Genomic DNA, 15,089 nt, shown 5'->3' with positions numbered 1-15,089 from the left:
GACACAGCTGAACGATTGTGAAAGCTATATCTTTATTGTATATGCATTCTGACATCTAACAGAGAGTACAAGTTATGCAGCTAATCAACATTTCTACTACGCTAAGTCTAGGTAGTTAGATATATATCTATCATTATGATAAACATTCATTTGTAAGGAACAAACGGGTTTTTAACAGACGTTAACCGAAACAAAACATTCGCCTTTGCTCATTTTAAAGTGAGAAGCCGGGGAAAGAAAACCATTCTTAATGCGTTCATTGGCCTTTCAGAAGTTCTTTCAAATCAAAACGACTGTCCAGCTCTGCTTACATCGTCCAGTTTTGACCATTGAAATTATGAAAAAAAACACTCGTGTAGATTTAGCACATTTCAAAAATAACTCTTTGAAAGCGAGGCAGCGTTGAAATGACAACACGTACATAGCCAGCCGGGAAGACATTAGAGTTCCTATAACATAAATTAACTTATTCACATGCAAAGCGATTTTGATAGGAAATAGTATTTTTCTATTTCATCAGAAATTATACTGGATATATTAACACCATTTTTACCGACTTAAACCTTCCTTTGCCCGACTATTCACTTTAAGTATATACCAATTAATATTCCATCATTCATTATTTGTTGACTAAAATGTTTTATGCATGTATGGATTCTTACGTTAATGTCTTAGCGTTGTCATCTGTCATTAAGATTAAGACGATAGGTTAATCTCCGTGTGACTTTGGGGTGATTCTGTAATTGTCTGTAACGTGCATATAGAGTCCTGACTGTGCACTGGGAACAACACATAACACACAAAAATGGTTAGCACGTCCACGAAGGCAAGCATGCAAAATACAACCTAAATTGTAACATTGCACTTTATGGCAGAATGAAAACGGCAATGTCTGCATATAACTACCATCATCTCGAAAAATAGTAGATGCACAACTCATGTTTCGATTATTTAAGGTGTGTGTATTTGGATATATAATGAACTATTATGTCGATATCCTCAAAACACTGTAAATGTAATTGGAATACTGCATAGTAACAATGTTTAGCAAAGATTTGTCAATGATTATCTAGCTATTTATGTCGTCTGTCACGTATTCATTATTGTCCCCTCCAAAAAATATCGTGTGCTACTATCGGTATCGTGTTTAAACCTTTGACAGAGAGAAAGTAATTAAATGGTAATTTATACCTCATAGCAGGTTTTTCTTGCGATTAAAAAATGGAAGATTTTTTTTAAAAAGAAGTAATTATATGTCAACGTTATAATATTTCGCAATATCAAAAGATTGATAAAATCAAATTATTGATGACATTGTGCAATAACAGCGACGTTTTGAGGGAGAGAAAAGTCACCTCCGCTAACATTACCGGCTAAAAGATATCCCTTAGTTACTAACTAAGCATGCAATACTACAAGATGTGCACATCGACAATGGTCCTTATTACAAATGTATCTAAGTGTCATCTTAAATGATTAGAAATGGAAATGGGCATGTCATGAATACTATTTGGATACTAAAGGATTGCGATGGTTTATCAATTAACCAAGAGAGTCGAAGTGGAATTAAAACCTTACATGAACGATCAGCATAATAATTCGGGAAAATTTACTTGAATTACGGATATTTTAGGACTACACTATACATATAAATGCATGCAAAACTACGATTATATCTACACGTATACACTTCAAAAACTAGACTTCAGGATTGTCATAATTATCCTATGCATTGCGTTAGAGCGAAATATAAATTACATTAAATATTGTTCATGGATTTTCTGAGGCACGTCTTCAGGATGCAATTATAAAGATCACAGTATTATAGCTAATTAAAAAATGTAAAAAAAAAACCCAATCGAATGAGAATTCTTTGTCTTGAAATATGTGTCATTTTACCTATCTATCTACAGAAGTACAGTGTAAAGAATTAGTATAACTTATCAACACATTCTTCTCAAAATACCTGTAAGAATTTCTCTGGACTTGAAAGGTCCCATCTTTTGATCTTATTCAATTAATAGACTGTTTGGATCTACTATAGTAAATACCCACCTGACATATCCGACCGTTAGTTGTACGCCGACACCGGCATACACTCGGACTTTGGCACCTCTGACCCTCTGGACACCGAGGCCAACAGGACGCTACAAACAATAAAAGGCGGAACCGTAAACAAAAAAATGTAAGGTACACTAATCGTATTTCATAACTACTAAATTCCATGCACGTCTTAAAAAGTTTTTTAACCTTTATATAAAATGTGTCAGTGTGTTTGATAAGGAGAAAATACATCCGTTCCATTGTCATTGTTTGTCCCCGATATAAATATATACAGTAAAACACGGTTATAACGAGCCTCTAGGGATCAACGAAATGACTTTGTCATAAGCATATTTCGTTATACACATATTGTAAACATCCTATAAGAATTTTGACGGTATAAAGGTGGATTTGTTGTAAGTGTGTTTGTAATAAACGTGTATTACTGTATTGACGAATTTGAGGAGAGGATAAGCAAAACGAAAATGATAATTACCATATTGGCAGTTTGGTCCATAGTATCCTTTTCTGCACGTGCATTTGTCATGAGTCCGACAATATCCTCGCCCGTTACAGTTTCTCGTGCACTTAACTGTATCAATATATCATAAGGGTAAAAACGTCAATCAGATACGTAGTAATATAAAACAAAGGTATACTCATTATAAACTTATGTTGAAAGAAATGTGCATATCAATTAGGTAAAATGATCGCTTATAAACGTAATATGTTATGTATATAACGAAGAATACATTGGCGCATATTGCGGGACAAAGACATTTCCCAATAGTGTGGACAGCGATGTTGTCATTTAATTTTTCAAGGCAATCTCGTCCCAATTACTTGAAACAAAAACAGTGACTGATTTATAACCTTTTTTCCTTGATGAAAATTATGAAAAAATGTTTGATGACTTAGGTAAGGTTTTGATAAGTTTGTTTCGAGAAATCATATAATCTGAAACAAGGTTGTTGTGAGAAATCGGGTTCAAGCCGTTTTATTTGTCACGACACCATAGGGAAAAATTGTATCCTTTTTGCTATTAAGACAGAAAAACTGAGAGATTCTTTGTCCTCCTCAAAATATCGTAATTTTAAGTTATTTCTACAAAGTCCTATATGCGTCGGGTTACATTTAGCTGGTTGTTGATGGTATGTTTTTACTTTTAATGATTTGTGATACTGGAATAAAAGATTTAAAAAGCGTTCTAGCAATGATGTGTGAAGCAAAGTTAAAGCAAAATATTGTAATGGTTTGTATACAATATAATTATATGACAATAATTTTATTAAGAAAACATTATTGTAAATGCACTGTAGGCATATTGTCCAGCTAAACTATACTGAAACAATAGACGTTTACAAAAGAATAAATTATACGTTCCCTTTCGAAATTATCGGAAAATTATTAACTAATGAATAAACGAGTCAACAACAATGAATAAATAACAATTTATAATTTACTATAATGATAATACCATACAGGTACCTCTCTAACAATAACATATGACTTTATTTCCTAAATGAAATCTTGTGTACATAGCATATCGTGATATATATTACATTACGTTCCTATATGGTAATAACAATATTCAAAACAAACAATATATAACAAGTCTAAATATAACACGTAAGTACCTCTGTGACAGTACCGTCCAGTGTAACCATGGATACACGTGCAGTGATTGACTCCCACACAACGGCCCCCGTGCAAGCATACCCGGCGGCAGTGGGCTGTGATAGAAGCTAGCGTTGTTAGTAAGTGCTTTGACATGGATCATGTAAGTCAGTGTGACGTGAAGGGAATCATTTCGTTACGGAGAATTAATTTCAAGAAGAGTTACTGACTGTAATGTGATTGAATAGTGAAAGTAATCCAATTGTCGTTTCCTTCACTTTGTTATATTGCCAATGTTTTACTGCGAACTCCTTTTTTAATACATTCGCACAATGGTTAGTTTGCGCTTTCGCAATTATTGCTGTATAAAGTGTTTGCAATTCGCAAAATCGATCATTTTAGCGCAATTTATTTTAACCAAATTGCTTTTGGATACGATTACTGTTCAATATATGTACGTTAAATGTCAAACAATGATGCAATCATTTTTCATTCTTCAGAAATATATTCTCCATAGCAATGAAACTAGATATAGGTATTTTGATTACCTCAATTTCCCTTACAAAGTTAAAAATAATTTGACTCTTGACCTTTATGACTTTTTTTCATACCCCGATGATATTAAAGAATATTGACAACAATGCTTAAACATTAAACTCTATGGAATGATTTCGGTCCATCTTTTAAATATGAAATATCCGACAATGTCCAATTCGAATATTCGTATTTATATTTATATAAGTATAGCACATATGTGTTTACCAACAATGTGGAAAAAAGTTACTGTGATACAAGTTACAAGTTCAGCTGAAATTGATTATCATTAGTAGACAAATTTGTGATTCATGATTATATCAAGTATGTAATACAAATTTCACTGATTAATTTCCACAAATTAAAAGTTCTTTAATCAGTTATTTGTGATATTAAAAAGCATGCGTTATTCATGTGAAATAAGCTCGCTTGATGACCATAGGAATGTGACAAAATGAATGACAACACATATAAAGTCTGGGTGACTACGTATAAGTTACTGTCAATGTTCCGTATCAACTGATCCCACAGACAATATCAACAAATAAGACTAATTCACGTACCACGTGATACATGATAAAGTTTGTGCGGGACTAGCTTCCCCAGTGGTGATGGAAAGTAACTATTTGTAATCTTCCCGCTGTAATGACGTCAGCGCTGGTATCATTGTTTAACGTCATTCAATCACCAATAGAAACAAAAGTCCCACACAAACGTTATTAGGTATGTGAACTAATCACATTAAACTCCTTCTATCTTTCCTATCAAACAACGTATAACAAGAAATGCAATGCAGTGAAATTATCACAATATTCAGGAGTGATTCAACAGAAAATTGTACGACAATTAAATCATTGTAAAAGTACCACATATCAATAGTGATCAAGACACAAGATACAATCACATGCAATGATATACCTACCAAATTGACACCGACGACCATGGTAACCATGACGACATTTACAACGGTTGAAGCTAGCGCATACACCACCGTTTTGACATTGGAATCGGCATACAGCTGTCAATTTCAAAATTAAAGATATATTTGATAAAACAGTCACTTTTTTCTCTCTAATAGATTTTCGAACAATCGTCCCCCAGAGAGAGAACATATATAATTTAATCAATACAAATGTCTTTTCTTTAACAAATTTTCAGAAAAAAAGTAAATTTTTGAGGTAAATATTTATGTAATATACTTTTAAATATGTATTAATAATATATCTAAAACGATATCTATAGCATATTGCATTTGCTTTTGTGTTGAAATGGAACTTCTGTATTACTATTGGAATAGTAAAATTAAGCAAAGTACAATATGTTTCTGATAAAACATTACTAGACAGTGGTCTCATCATGTTTAATGTAAATATTAGCTATGTCCTACCTCTTTCGCATCGAGGTCCACGATGTCGAGCTCGACATCTACAGACACCGGGACTCACACATTTCCCGCCATTTTGACACTTCGGCGAGCATTTGGGTTTCTTGCACACTTTGCCCTTGTAGTTCGGAGTGCATCGGCATTTATTACCTGGGAGGCAAGCGCCACCATTTTGACAAGGCGGATTGCATACGGCTATAAAGAAACGAAAACTCTAAAAAAAAGTTTCTTCGGAAAGTCCGTTTTATCTTTTTTCGTCAATAAGCTATTCGACTACTTCTGCACGCCAACAAATATTGACAGTACAACATATTAGGCAGAGAGACAATCTTAGGGAATATGCAGGTTTGAATTACTATAAATTATATATGTATACAATTACGCCGATAGAAAGAGGGATCCGCTTACGACAAGGACCGGTATTGGCAAGTATATTATACATATATGTATGTATTAGCAAGAGACGAGTTATGACCGGGATTTCTGATTTCAGTAATGACCGAGAATTATGATTTCAGTAATGTCCGAGATTTGTGATTTCAGTAATGAACGAGATTTCTGATTTCAGTAATGTCCGAGAATTCTGATTTCAGTAATGACTGATAATTTTGATTTCAGTAATGAACGAGATTTCTGATTGCAGTAATGAACGAGATTTCTGATTGCAGGAATGACCGAGAATTTTGATTTCAGTAATGACCGAGAATTCTGATTTCAGTAATGACCGAGAATTCTGATTTCAGTAATGACCGAAATTTGTGATTTCAGTAATGTCCGAGATTTGTGATTTTTGTAATGTCCGAGATTTGTGATTTCAGTAATGAACGAGATTTCGGATTTCAGTATTGACAGAGATCTCGGATTTCAATTCAAACATTTTCGCAAAATACCGACAAAATTGAATAATTAAAAATTCGGGATTTCGTTTTGGTTGTTAGCCGAGCACGCGCTGAACATGCGCAATGAGTGATTTTACGGACTTTGATTTTATTTGTAAACACAAGTAAACGTGTAGTTTACGATGGTGACGATTCGAATGAAGGATATATGACAGAAATAATGAAAACGTGGCAATATCCATCCACTGGCTTATTGAAATTGGATCATTATTCAGTTTGTCAGGTAAATATTGCTCAACAGAGGAAAAATTGGCGTGGAAAAGACAGCGACTCAGTGTTCACATGTGCTGGCCATGGTCCAAACATTATCGAAGATCACACTGAGGCCAAAGTTCCTTTCAAACGTCCTAGAATTGTTTTTAAATATTTCAAATGCTACAAAAACAGTTAAGACGAGTTCAAGATGTAAAATTGAGTTGTTTTTTTTTTCTTTTCTCGGGGGTTTCACCCCCGAACCCCCGTCGGCTCTTCGAAGCGGTGATTCAAAATGGCGACATGTTTACATGACCCGTAGCAACCTCTGACATGCGCACTGATTATTATGTTTCTAAACTTCCGGGGTCAGCTATACTAGAAACTTCCCGGTTTTTCCCTCTTTTTTGAAATATAGTAATTCAAACATCTTTATTTCAGAAACCTGGCTTTACCAGCCAAATATCTCGGTCTTGGTGACATCCGGTCTAGACAATTTACAATGTATCTTTATTATAGAAATAAAAACAGTGCCTGATTTTTCTTGCTCTTACATGTTATTATTTAAAATAAGATTTATTAATATCCTTACGTATTTCACATCGATATCCCCCGTATCCTCCGTGACACTGGCACTTGTTATGTCTGACACATACCCCGTTGTTTGTGCATGGTGGGTTGCAGTACGCTAAATAGAGAAAAAAAACAGTAAAATCCAGTTAATTCTCTTTAGGAATCAAGACAACAGTACATACGTGGGATCAAATTGAGTTATTTCGATAAAGCAAAAAAAAAGATGCTTAACTCCTTCAATTGAAACTTTTGTTTTGTATTTACGTCCGAGAAAAGGGTGTATAATAACATATAACATGTTGACTCTATTACAAAGATAGCTTTCCATTGCGTTTTCCTATAGGTAAGATTGATATTTAAAAACCACATTCGACGATCTGTTGCAGGAATGTCACATACTCTATTGTACTTTCTTGAAAAGTCATATATGTAGTCATTTGATTTTTTTAAACCTACAGTTAAAATGGTTGTTTCTGAAGTATGCCTTTCAACCATATGAAAAGAAATCTCATGATAAAAAATCAATAATAATACAGTCAAGGAAAATGTTAATATAGTGACATGCATACTAATTACATTGTTATTTTGCAGGTTGTGTGGGATTATTGTATGATTAACTTAAAAACACCATTTCATCTTAAAAATATACTACTGAACAATGGACACAGCATAAGAGATTGGATTTTGAAATAATGGGCAATGTGCTTATATCAATCCATATACATACTAAGTATAACATAAGTAATTAGATTAAAGTGAATAGTCGGGCAAAGAGAACCAGTCTAAATGCGTTCATTGGCCTTCCAAAAGTTCTCACATATTAATACGACGGTCAAGTTCTGCTTACTTTTCCCAGTTCTGACCATTGGAAAAAAGAAAAGTTGAAAGCATTGAAAGCGAGGCTGCGTGGAAATGTAACCACGGACATAGTCAGCCGGGAGGACGTTTAAGTATTCCTATACTTTAAATTAATTTCTTCGTACGCAGACAATTTTTGATGAGATATTTTATTTTTCTATTTCATAAGAAATTATACTGGATACATTCACACCATTTTTACCGACTTTAGCTATCCATGCCCGACTGTTCACTTTAATTATTTTAATTGAAATAGATTATCTATGTTATAGAGAAAAAACACAAAATTAGAATACTTCATATTAAATCGCGATAAAATACTATTCAAGTTAATTATTATAATTAAAGTTGTGATAATACAAATTTCTTGATGGACTACTTTTATAAAATTATTACGCCGTTGCCTCAGTCAATAAAGGTGACGTTACACAAACGGTGACGTCGTTTTACATTATGACATGATAACTTACATAATTAAGCCACTGAAAACGCTCGTTACAAAAATAATGCTAAGTGCATCGGTTGTTATCTTCCATATATGATACCTTATAATGTCATCATTTTTCCACTACTTCGTGGATATCGTAAATCCCCTTGCTGGTCTGCCATTATATGGAATTAGACATAAAGTATGGCCCTTGTTTTCCGACCTTTCCAAACCACAAACTACAAAACTTACTACAAGATCTTAAAAATTCATTACAATATTACCCGAGTATGTATATCAAGCCTAAGTGTTCCATGGTTTTTTTTCAGTATCAATTCTAGTCTACAGTATATCGTAAGTACCTGTTTCACAGTTGGATCCAGTATAGCCCGGTCTACAAAGACATTTATTTACACTTTGGCAAAACCCCATATTCTGGCAATGTGGCTTGCAAACCGCTGTAACAAATTATTGTATATAAGCAAGATACATTTTTTGTAAGCATATCCACTTACGTAAAAGTTGAACTTTGCGCTTATGCATACAAAATCAATGTAATGCCAAACTCAAACCAAAAAAAAAATATTGATTTGCAAAAAAAAAAAATTTGTTAGATAGACAAGACTTCGAATACACCGAAAGACAACCTTTGCCATAAATAGCTGAGTTTAGACATGGCTTGGGTGACAGTGCTTAAGGTGTTAAAATCAATCCATTGAGAACATAAATACTTTTTGTGACATCTTTATAAGTCTGTGGTTTGGTTATATCAAACATAATGCAGTGCAAAAATATACATGTACAATTATATCAATTTTATTTCCCTTACAAGTGTACAATTAATGTGAGGATATCAATACCGTGTATAATAAAATGGAACAAAATATGAGAGGAATTTATTGATAAAAAAGTTAAATTTGGCAAATGATATAAGTGCAACAGATATTAATATTGAAAACTAAAAGTTTTTAAATAATAGAGTATTCAAGATTGCAAGTAAATATGGTGTATAAATATTAAGATTAGATATGCTCTGATTTTCCATATTCTCATTTGCTAAACTATGGTCAAGTGAGTTGAGTTTTTTTCCAATATCGAGATAATATTCCTTCATGAATTCGTTTCGTTTCCCAAATATTGAGGTCTTCAGAGTGTTGTTCTTCAGTCGGCGTTTTCTTGTAATTATACAGCCTTAGTAGAATCGAAAGTGATGACCTCGACCTACGTCCTCGGTCATTACTTTATTCTATCAGGGCGATATCACACCATATGGACCGCAACAAGAGTCAATAATGAAAAACATATAACAGTTTTCAGAGTATAACTTGTGATTTGTAAGTTTTTTTCCACAATAGTCTTGGCGCGATAGGCTCGTAGATATTTGATTTTGTAATGTGATATATATTTGATCGGACAGTCACCTCAGAGAGTGCATGAAGTTATTGACAAACCTACTTCCGAAGTAGCTGTCGAGTGCACAAAAATTACCAGTACGTTAAGGCCATTTAAACAAAGGCGTTATAAAATGATTCATAGCATGCAGCATTGAACAAACGCGACATTTAAACTATATATTTACATAAATGCACATGACTTACGTCGGTGGCATATAAATCCTGTGTAACCTTGACGACATGCGCAAACGCCCGGGGAGACACATATCCTGTTTCGGGGACAGAACTGCTTACATGTGTTAGCTGGTAGGAGATAAAAGAGTTAGTTTTGAATTAGCTAAAAAAATGTAATTATTACTGGAAGTTATTTTTCAGGACTTTCTTAGATTGTCTGATTAGTAAGGATTTTAACGAAATTAATAAACGAAGTAATAGAAATTGTTCAAAAAAATTATCTTACGAAAACCAAATATTCATAATTAGATACAAAAAAAAACAATATGAAGGAACTGTTAATTATGAACATGATAGAATAGGATAAGCAAATATATTTGACGGAGGGAGGATGATGGATAAGTTGTTAGTTGCATGGAATGTTTAAACAAAGTGATTCAAATACATAAAATGAAGCTTACCAGTACAGGTTGTGCCGTTGCCAAGGTAACCATATGGACACGCCCCACACTTGTAATAAGGATAATATCTCGTCTGCCTGCATGTTACAAGCGATGAACAGACGTTTCTGTCACACATGTTGGCGGCTGAAGAGAAAACAGAGGATTTTAAAATTGAGGAAAAACAAATGAAAATAAATTTGCATAAGACGAGTAAACAGAATTTTCTATTTGATGGATTCTGATTACGACAACCTTTAAAAAATCATTGATTTTATATGAACATTAACTTATCGATAATTTTACATTCCTTACCAAAGAAAACCAACTTTGAATGTATGTAAAACGGTAGATGGACGAGTGTATTAGAAATGCTGTTCTATGAAGTACATACTTTGTGCTTGGCATCTCTGGCCGTCCCCTAGGTAGTGAGGCGGGCACTGTCCACAGGCAAAGGCATTATTCGTAAAACCAGGATCGGACATAGCCAGATCAGTGCATCGTACTCCGGGAAAACAGGGGTTGGAGGCACAGCTTCTATCGCCTTTAGCAACATACACAATTAACGGTTTTATCGCAAGTTAAATTATTGAAACGAGGAAAGCTTTAATTTGTATCCATAATGTAATTTCTGATGCACACAAAATGTAGCGAAACTATTCAATCTATTGAATAGTAAAAACTCAAAACGTGTTGAAGATATATAAGTACTAAATCTATGGTTAATAAAGAGCGAGTTTTAAAAGACAGCGAAAAGCATTCAATGGGCACGCACATTTGCAAAATAGAATAAATACAATTACAATTTAACCTTTCGAACAACGAAACTACAATAAGTGATAAAGATATACAAATGTGGTACATGGAAACACAGCCTAATGTAAGAAGCGAAAAACAATTATAATTAAAGTTGAAAAAGAAAACGTTTTGTTAATTTATAAATTCTGATGACGTTGCATAGTGCTTACATGTGATTCCATTTCCGGTCATACCCACGGGACACTGACCACATCTAAATCCATCCCCTACCTCCACACACGCGACACCATGGTAACAGGGATTACTTGTACAAGCGCTCACCCGGGATTCACATCGAGATCCTTAAAATAAAACAGATACTGAGATAACAAATTATAATTGTCTATATTAAGTATCAGTATACGAAAACAGATGGCTGATTGTTTGAATAGGCTAAACGTCTAAGTCCCATAAAAAGGCCAGACTCCGCACTATAGGAAGTTTTGTGTATGTCAACGTCTTCTTCTTTTATTCATTCTTTTTTTTCTTTAGGGGCGGGGGCTTTGGTGTATTTGTGTTTCAATGTAATAGACTCTTGATCCTTTTAAAGTGCTTTATCACTGAAGCATGCATAGCTATTGGTTAAGTATATTACTTACCAGTATAAGAAGAAGGACAGTTATACTCGTAGTCATTGGTTACATATATTACTTACTACTATAAGAAGAGGGACAATAAAACTCGTAGCCATTGGTTACATATATTACATACCAGTATAAGAAAAAGGACAATAACACTCGTAGCCATTGGTTACATATATTACTTACCAGTATAAGAAGAAGGACAGTTACACTCGTAGCCATTGGTTACATATATGGCATAACCGTTTAAAAAGAAATACAATTACACTTGTAGCCATTAGTTATGTATATTACATACCCGTATAAGAAGGACAGTTACAATCGTAGCCATATAGCCGTATAAGAAGAAGGACAGTTACACTCGTAGCCATCGGTTACATATATTACTTACCAGTATAAGAAGAAGGACAGTTACACTCGTAGCCATTGGTTACATATATTACTTACCCGTATAAGAAGAAGGACAGTTACACTCGTAGCCACATACCCGTATAAGAAGAAGGACAGTTACACTCGTAGCCATTGGTTACATATATTACTTACCAGTATAAGAAGAAGGACAGTTACACTCGTAGCCATTGGTTACATATATTACTTACCAGTATAAGAAGAAGGACAGTTACACTCGTAGCCATTGGTTACATATATTACATACCCGTATAAGAAGAAAGACAGTTACACTCGTAGCCATCGGTTACATATATTACATACCCGTATAAGAAGAAAGACAGTTACACTAGTAGCCATCGGTTACATATATTACATACCCGTATAAGAAGAAAGACAGTTACACTCGTAGCCATCGGTTACATATATTACATACCCGTATAAGTAGACGTCCAGTTACATTAGTAGTCATTGGTTACATATATTACATACCCGTATAAGAAGAAGGACAGCTACACTCGTAGCCATCGGTTACATATATTACATTCCCGTATAAGAAGAAGGACAGCTACACTCGTAGCCATTGGCTACATATATTACATTCCCGTATAAGAAGAAGGACAGTTACACTCGTAGCCATTGTTTACGTATATTACTTACCCGTATAAGAAGAAGGACAGTTACACTCGTAGCCATTGGCTGTTCTGTTATAGTTCACAGTCCGACTGATGCACTCCCCGTGGTGTTTACATCCGCACTGATATTGGACAACCTGTTAATTTTTAAAAAGTATTTATAATAGAATATAGTGTTGTCATAAAGAAATGACAACTTGTATAGAACGGTTATATATACAATACTTTTGATACACTCGTTTTACAATTATAAATTTATACGCACAGAGCTAAACCAGGGAAATGACTTTGATAGAATATACTTCATACTTTATAAACGTTTTAATTAAAAACTCAATGTTTGAAAAAATGTTAAATTTTGTTGGTTGATTTTTTTATTTCAAAATTTATGATTTTTGTTGAAGACAATTTAAAGAAAAGAAAAATAGAAAAAAAAACTATTAATAATTACATGTAATGTTTATTGTATATATGCAAATTATACACTTCAATATAAATCTGCTATTTCCCTGCAAGTGCATTAAAATCGCCAATTGTTTATTTTATCCTTTCACTCGTTTGAAACTGATAAGTATTGGTACATGTTTATCGACCACTGAATTTCGTCCCGCAATAGATATATAGTGTCTGGACTATGTGCCTAATCCATCAGTATTTAAGTGCATTTTATGTGTACTTACGAACAGAACTATTGTATTCTTTCCGCCGCATTTATCTTCTACTGACACTCGGAATACCTCGGCACTTCCGTTTCTCTTTATCGATCGTACGGTGGATTTCCACTTAAACATCCCCTGGCGGCTTATATAGGCGTCGGGTCGATCTACATTGTACACTATGGCGGAACCTTCGGGATCTGACGCGACGAGTCGTGTATATAATGTATCACCTTGGATTATGGAAAAAGAGGTCTGCTTAAGCCTTACCATCGGTAGACGATTATCTGAAACGACAACCATTTAAGTACATATAATATATCACAATATAAGATTAAAAAAACTTGTCTTTGTACTGCCAGAATTATTTAATTTCACATGGCTTCGTTCTTTTATTGTGCGTATTAATGAATTAATATTAAGCACTTAGTACATACGCATTAATATAAGAGATGGAAAATAGTGTTGGCAGCATGTTAAATCTTTAAAGCGTTTAGTGACATTGCCTTGAAACATGAGTTACATAAGAACCGTCAAGATTTTTTTTAATGTACAATCAAGTTCAATTTATAAATGACACGCATGAAAAATAAAAAAGAAGCTTATAAATATTATGTCTGATAATGATAAAATGAATCGAGATCGAAACATATTCATTAATTTTGTTTTCTCTGGCTATCTAAATTTAATAAACATATAACAATGGACAATTTCCGATTTTGAATTTATTACCATTTCATTGTCTATATTTTAATCGACATCTGTTGGGATGTCAAACATGTTCCATATTTTAAATTTTAAATTTTGAATTTCATGCATTAAATATATGTTATTTTTCCTATTTCCATTCAATACTGCAAACACCTAAACTGAATATAAACTTCAAAGAAAAGACAATAGAATATTCTGTGATTCGATATAATGTATTAGTCAACATTACATAGTAAAAAACTCGAACAGCAGGGGACTAGATCAATAGTTCGAGGAATACAGGGCATAATTCTAATATCCCCCACTCGTATTTTAACACAAAAAATCTACTGCATGGTTGTGACAATTGTGATGAAGAAAAAAATACATATTTATTGCAATGCATATCAGAATATATATCTGAAACTAAAAGATTTTTTTAGATTTTTCTACTATGATAGGTTGGGGAGATACACTAATAATAATATTCATTTATAATGTAATGTTAAATGTTAAAATATTTTGTTGATAATTGTACTATACCGGATTTGTTTGGAGATGGCTAATATAGGCTTTGCCTGTTGCCAAATCCATTTGCATATTTTTTTGCAATAAAATTTGTTGAAATGAAAATACAGGGCATTCGACTCATCAGAGGTTGGTCACGATCGATTATCGACAGTAAAATTGTCTGGTCTGAAATTATGACAAACAATGTATGTCAATGAAGTTAGAAGAAATGTATAGGGACACGGTCAGGACCTCGCGATCAGTTCGATGAATGAGGGGTATACTGCATACTGCAAA

General features: G+C 33.6%; 1 protein-coding gene across 1 annotated transcript in view; it reads right to left on the bottom strand.

Moving 5' to 3' along the window:
* The window catches only part of LOC138310390 (von Willebrand factor D and EGF domain-containing protein-like), an 89,143-nt gene that overhangs the window by 2,877 nt on the left and 71,177 nt on the right, over nt 1-15,089 (bottom strand). Inside the window, 14 exon segments of the mRNA XM_069251595.1 lie at nt 663-779; nt 2,056-2,147; nt 2,540-2,635; nt 3,681-3,776; nt 5,117-5,212; nt 5,582-5,773; nt 7,262-7,357; nt 8,890-8,985; nt 10,126-10,224; nt 10,557-10,682; nt 10,930-11,079; nt 11,504-11,635; nt 12,962-13,073; nt 13,617-13,879. Of these exon segments, the coding sequence (XP_069107696.1) occupies nt 681-779; nt 2,056-2,147; nt 2,540-2,635; nt 3,681-3,776; nt 5,117-5,212; nt 5,582-5,773; nt 7,262-7,357; nt 8,890-8,985; nt 10,126-10,224; nt 10,557-10,682; nt 10,930-11,079; nt 11,504-11,635; nt 12,962-13,073; nt 13,617-13,879 (1,745 nt within the window). The 3' untranslated portion in view covers nt 663-680.

This window comes from Argopecten irradians, chromosome 16, assembly GCF_041381155.1.
Source record: "Argopecten irradians isolate NY chromosome 16, Ai_NY, whole genome shotgun sequence".
Taxonomy (NCBI): Eukaryota; Metazoa; Mollusca; class Bivalvia; order Pectinida; family Pectinidae; genus Argopecten; species Argopecten irradians.
This window is presented reverse-complemented; position numbering and strand designations above follow the sequence as displayed.